Source organism: Thunnus albacares, chromosome 11, assembly GCF_914725855.1.
Source record: "Thunnus albacares chromosome 11, fThuAlb1.1, whole genome shotgun sequence".
NCBI classification, from domain to species: domain Eukaryota; kingdom Metazoa; phylum Chordata; class Actinopteri; order Scombriformes; family Scombridae; genus Thunnus; species Thunnus albacares.
The window spans coordinates 30,903,747-30,910,320 of NC_058116.1; the positions used below are offsets into that span (position 1 = coordinate 30,903,747).

The 6,574-nt window shown below is 41.5% G+C and overlaps 1 protein-coding gene across 2 annotated transcripts; it reads right to left on the reverse strand.

Moving 5' to 3' along the window:
* Positions 1-727: 727 nt before the first annotated feature.
* Positions 728-5,619, reverse strand: en1a (engrailed homeobox 1a). Of its 2 annotated transcripts, none has more exons than XM_044365865.1 (2): positions 4,434-5,619; positions 728-1,944 (listed from the first exon to the last, which is right to left on the reverse strand). In XM_044365865.1, exons 1-2 carry the CDS (start codon positions 4,993-4,995, stop codon positions 1,622-1,624), a joined length of 885 nt encoding a protein of 294 aa, XP_044221800.1. In that variant the 5' UTR covers positions 4,996-5,619; the 3' UTR covers positions 728-1,621. The 2 variants fall into 2 exon arrangements, with proteins under 2 accessions (XP_044221800.1, XP_044221801.1); XM_044365866.1 differs by having other exon boundaries at positions 728-1,941; positions 4,434-5,617.
* Between the last annotated feature and the right edge of the window lie 955 nt (positions 5,620-6,574).

Consider the following 6,574-nt stretch of genomic DNA (forward strand, 5'->3'; position numbering starts at 1 on the left):
CTCTTTTTCCAATATAAAAGTGTTTATTTGGAAACATGGTTTAAATGTACATAATATAATACCCCCCCTGCCCCCCCGCCCCCCCTCCCACACCCCTCCCCCTCCTCCCTCCCCACCACCCCTCCCTCCCTCCTCCGGTGAGTATGGATGACATGTATCTCTCAGACTGTCTGATGCTGTTTGTTGTGTTTTACCTGCTAAAATAAAAAAAAAAAGGCAACACCGGAGGAAATGACGCACAGAGGCGCCAAAATATTCTCACTTTGGTGTAAAAGATGAGATGTGAGATGTGTTGTGAGAGCTGCAGTGATCCTGTAGTAAACACGGAGGAATATAGATACAAATCAATGATCACATGACGAGCTTATAAACAGGAAGTTATTGGAATATAATAGAAAGAAACGTCTTATTTTATCGTTAAGAATTTAAACTTTCTGTTGTCTTTTTTTTTTTGCTCAATTTGGATTATTTTACGTATTTTTTAACATCATTATTATAATATTTAATATTTAAACTTGGAGTGATGAATTTGGTGAGCTTACTGCTGCGCTGTGAGGTCGTTTTATTCTTTAACATGTTTTAATTAAATATTTCTGTCATAATAATTTTTGGGGCTCTGAGATATGAAGGATCATAGAAGCGCTTAATTATTTTTTGTGGGAAAAATAATTTGAAATTATTTGAGAAATCTCGTCACCTCAAACATTCCTGCAGAAATATGTATTTATTCACATTTTATTTATGTTCTCTACATAATCCTGCTGAGAGATTTTATTTTATTATCTCATTGAGCCTAAAATAAATGAACTCAAATGTCATTTCAAAATAAAATACTGGGATCATCATATATAATTATGATCGCATGAAGCTTTTTTTTTTTTTAATTGTGTGCGAACTTGTTCAAATAAACCTCAACGTCCACAAGTGTTTGTGTAATAATTCCCGCCAGGATTTACTGCGCGTTCCCGCTGCTGACAGACTGTTTATCTTCTGTTTGTGTGTAAAAACGTACCGCAGGATTACTGCAGCTCTCCGTTGGTCCAGAAAAAAAAAACCATTTAAGAGAAGAAGAAGAGTTTTGCGGCTGCAGCAGCAGCAGCAGCAACATGAGCTGGATGGAAGTGAATCTGCCCAGAAACACCAGCCGCTGCGCGCTTATTATGGCTGTGGGAGGAGGAGGAGGAGGAGGAAGAAGAGGAGGAAGAGGGTCCATTTCACTCTCAGCTCAGATGGAAATAGAAATGAGCTAAATGTGGGATGTCTTTTTTTTTTTCTCTTTATTGTTTTTTTTTTTGTTGTTTTGTTTTGTTTTGTTTGTTTGTTTTTAATCGTCCAGGCTCTGGTTTCCAATAAAATCTTTGGTTTTTGCGGTGGCAGGTCAAAGTCCAAGAGTTTCTGCTGCTGTAGAGTCACTTCTTTTGAAGAGGAGGAGACGGAGATGAAGAAGAGGAGAAGCTGCTGACAAAACCTGCGCGCAGCCCCCACCTCTCCTCCTCCTCCCTCCCCTCCACGCTCTCATCATTAAATTAGATATTATATATTTACAATGTACAGAGTGTGTGTGTGTGTGTGTGTGTGTGCGTGTATGTGTATGTATGTGTGTGTGTATGTGTGTGTGGGGTCAGTCGCTGTCCTCCTTGTCCTCCTGGATGGTGGTGGTGGAATGGTTGTACAGTCCCTGCGCCATCAGCTGCAGCGCCAGCCCGTTCTTGAAGCCGCTGGCCTTTTTGATCTTGGCCCGCTTGTTCTGAAACCAGATCTTGATCTGGGACTCGTTGAGGTTGAGCTCCTGGGCCAGAGACTGCCGCCGCTGCTCCGTGATGTAACGGTTCACCTGGAACTCGGTCTTCAGTCTCTGCAGCTGCTCGGCCGTGAAGGCCGTGCGCGGCCGCTTGTCCTCTTTGCCGCTTTTCGACTTTTTCAGTTTCCGTGTCCTTGGGCCTGCAGTAAGAGCGAAGAGACAGGACAGCGGAAATATAAATATCCAGCGCATATCAGCAAAATAATAATAATATGAATAATAACAATAATAATAATCATTATAATCAATCAGCAGGTCGAGAAAAGAACATCAGAGGCTGCGATCAGAATAATCAGCTTGCAGCACACACACACACACACACACACACACACACACACACACACACTAATAATAATAATAATAATAATAGTCTAATAATAATTATTATTACTACAATAATATGAAGGCCTAGTTATTGTTGCGCGCCTACATGAACTCTAACATCTTTATGGATCAGTAGCAGTGTGATAATAATAATGATAATAATAATAATTTTAAATAAATACAGCTGCAATGATTAGTTGATTGATCGATTAGTCTCATCCACAAAAAAATAAATAATGGCCAACTATTTTAATAATCGATTAATCATTTTGAGCAGAAAAAAATGTCCAAATTCTCTGATTTCAGCTTCTTCAATGTGAATATTTTCAGGTGTTTTTAGTCTTTTATGATAATAAACTGAATATTTGAGTTGTGGACAAAATAAGACATTTGATGACGTCATCCAGGGTTTCTTTTTTTTTACTACTACTACTACTACTACTACTAATAATAATAATATGTGTGATTTTCTTTTTAATTAAACATTACAGATATTAAAACCTTCCACACATCATATTACTGTACAGTGTGTGTGTGTGTGTGTGTGTGTGTGTGTGTGTGTGTGTGATGCTGCAGCTGAGCATCAGCCCGTTAACAAACTCGTTATTACCGCCTTGTTATGACTGCATGGATGACTGACACACACACACACACACACACACACACACACACACACACACACACACACACACTGTACAGTAATATGATGTGTGGAAGGTTTTAATATCTGTAATGTTTAATTAAAAAAGAAAATCACACATATTATTATTAGTAGCAGTGACGTCATCAAACGTCTTGTTTTCAGTTTATTCATATTATATTAATAAAGACTCCAGTAAATATTCACAGTGAAGAAGCTGCAATCAGAGAATTTTCACTTCTTTTTTTTTTTTAAATGACTCAAACGATCAATCGATTATCACAATAGTTGATAATTAATTTTCTGGATGGGACTAATCGATCAATCAACTAATAACAGCGTTATATTTTCCCTCACAGATGTATTTAAACATGTTTAGAATTATTAAATATTAATATTATATTATATCAACTCCGTATTCAAAGAAAACACAACAGTCCGGATTATTTCTAATTACTAAAGACGTAATATACTGTTATAATATGTATTTATGATCATTTAATTGGACGATTATGGATTATTATTATTAAAATATGTGTTTAATTGTCTCATCTTTAACATAAAGATGAACAAACATGCACGATTATTATATAATATGTTTTACACCTTCAGGTAAATGTTTGTATTTGCTGTTAATGAATTCAAAATGTCTCCTGGATGTGAGACTGAGAGACATTATTTACCTTTAATTCCATTGTGTTTTATTCCGCCATGTTTTTTTTTTTGTTTTGTTTTGTTTTGTTACTGACAGCAGCAGCTCGTATATTCACCTCAAGACAGCAGGTTTAACCACAAGCAGCATCTCAGCGCGGGAAAAAAACAACAACGACTTTATACGGATAGAAAAACATCCTGCAGTCGATCCGTAAAACTGTTACAACGAGGCCAAAAATAATCCTGCAGGATGACGGAAGTTATTCAATAAATCTGCAGCTTCACGTTACAGGAAGTCAATATTAGAATCAAATGAAATCATTTTTATAGTTGCAACATAAACACTTTTTATTCTAAAGCAAAAAAGACACGTTAGAGAATAATAATAGAGAAAAAATCACACAAGAGACGAAAAAAAAACATACAAATATTTGTTTTACTCTGCAAAACTCTAAACAACACGCGAGCTATTTATTATATGTGTTAATTATTAATGAAGGATGATGTGTTATAATGTTGTTAATAGATCCAGTTTTTAGTCCAACAAGTTAAACAGTCAAAATCCACATGAAAGTTAAAATAAAAAATAAAAAAAAACGTGCAAAAAAATTAAAAAAATGTGTTTTTAGTGTGAGTTGAATGTTCAGACAGTGGAGCTGAAAGTGTGATGATGTGACAGCAGGAACACATGGAGAACACATTTCACTGCTTTTCTCTCTGAAACACCAAAGATTCATTTGAAGCTTGTAAAGATGAAATGATTTCAAATTTAAACTCAGTCTGACCTTTATGTTTGTGCTCTTTAACATTTAAAAACATTATTTACGATTTCTTAAAATAACCCTCGCGCTTTGTTGAATGAAACTTGCTGCACGCGGGATGAATTTATTTTAAGTTTTTACGTCATAAAAAAAAGAAGATTTGAGCGTCTGCCGCGGATATAAAGTGACTTTATGTTGTATTTTCCTTCCGCTATGAAGCGTTTTGCTTTTCTTCATGAAACTTTTGCCTTACCAGATGAGGGCCTGTCCGAGTACCGGGTGCAGTAGACCCAGGCAGGCCAGAGCAGCGGCTGGCTCTCCGGTGTCGGCGCCGCGGAGCCGTTCAGCACCACCAGCGAGGAGGAGTTGTTCTCTCCGGCCCCGCCGCCTGTCCTCTCCTCGGCTTTCACGCCGCTGCTGCCGGTGGAAGCGGCTGCGGCGGCGGCTGCGGCTCCTCCGCCGCTGCCGTTGCTATTTTTGGGACTCGCCGAAGAGGTGGAGGAAGCGGAGGACGAAGTGCTGTCACTGCTGCAGTTGGAGTCCTGGCACGGCGTCCCGGGAAGACTCGGCCTGCTGACCACCGAGTGGACGCGTTCCCGGCCGGAGGTCTGCGCCCTCTCCCGCGGGCCCAGGCCGTGGTCCTTCTTGCAACCGAAATCCGGCCGCAAAATGTTGTCTATGAAAAAGTTGGTGGTTCTGTGGGCCTGCTGGGCGACCTGCAGAGGCAGTATGGGCGGCGAGGGCAGGCTGGGCGACGGGGACACGCTCTCTCCCTCGCTGCTATCCGTGCTGTGCAGATCCCGCTGCTCCTCCATCGCTGCTTCTCTGAAGAACGTGGCTTCTATTCTCTCAATCCACTTCCACTTTGTGGGCCTGTGTTTGTATCCAAAATATGACTACAGGAAGCACTAAAACATAGTTATTTTATCTCCGGAATATTGCTAGCTGCTGTAATTATTCGCAAAGTGTGGACATCCTGCTTGCGTAAAGGCGCTCCGGCGCGTCATGGTCGGTGACTTACTAGAAGACTGGCTATGGTTGCTATTGCGCACCGCTCTCACACACCCAGAGCTTTTCACCGCTGTATGACAGTCGGATCTTCACAAAGTCCTCACATCGCATCACCATGCACACATACACACGCTCTTACACACTCTCTCTCTCTCACACACACACACACACACCAACCGGAGGCGCATGAATAACATCCAAAGCGCAGCGGGCCAATCACCGGCCGGGACACTTTTGGACATGGGGTGACGACGTCCAATAATGTCAGACGTCTCTGAGCCAAGAGGAGAGCTGTGGAGCAGCGAGCAGGCTTCACAGAGAAACCAAACAAGAGATTATCACTGCTCCGCGCCTTCAGCCTCGTTACGGTGTATCTGTTACAGCTGAGGGAGAGGAGGAGAGCAAATCACACACACACACACACACACACACACACACACACGCACACACACACACACACACACACACACACCATTCCCCCTCATGACTGTCTGCTGGGGATTCTGGATGAAATTCAACTGCTCACCTCCAGATAGTTTACTTTTAAGCGGACAGGGAGCGCGAGGCGGCTGCAAAACAACAAACATTTTACACGTTTATCCCAAAAAAAATGTTTTTTTTGGTGAAACGACTTTAAACTAAACTTGCAAATAAAACTAAATGTAAACTTGCTGTATAAAATGAATTTTAGGGTTTTTTTTCTCTCTCTCGCACACACACACACACACACACAGGCACGCGCACACAACACGCACACGCAGAGAGGCCTTTCAGCTGCGCGTCAACCTACAACACAAACCTCCTTATTTCACCTTTTATCCCAATTAAACTAAAAAAAAAAAACAATCACAGCTTCCACATCTTCATATGCGTCCATTGAACAGCTCCAGGTTGGATGCACACCCCCCCCCCCCCCCCTCCCCCCCTCCACCTCCACACCTCCACCTCCACGCGGGTTTCCCTCCTTTTCCTGAGGCAAAGCCACTATTGTCAGCCGGTATTGTTTTCCAGGCCGGAGCTCTTATCTCTCCGTGAGAGGAGAGAGGAGCTGCCGGCGGATAATTTATAGGTTTTAATTACTCCTTATTCCGCCTGATCAGCCGGACGTTCATCACCTGGCTGCGGGAGAAAAAGCGGCTCAAAAGCCTCTTGTCACCGTCACCGCGCCAAACACTTCATCAAAGTGCGCGCAAAAAAAAAAGTGGAGCCCCGATAGAATAATATAATGCAGCATAACAGACAGGCGCGCTGCAGAGGAGCGGCTTTGCTTTTTTTTCAAGGTGTTAATAGAAAAAAAAGAAGAAGCTGCAGCCTAGAATACAGACAGACTGCAGGAAGGAACAACTTCATCGCTCTCATTCATATTAAAGCTTTTTGTTTTAT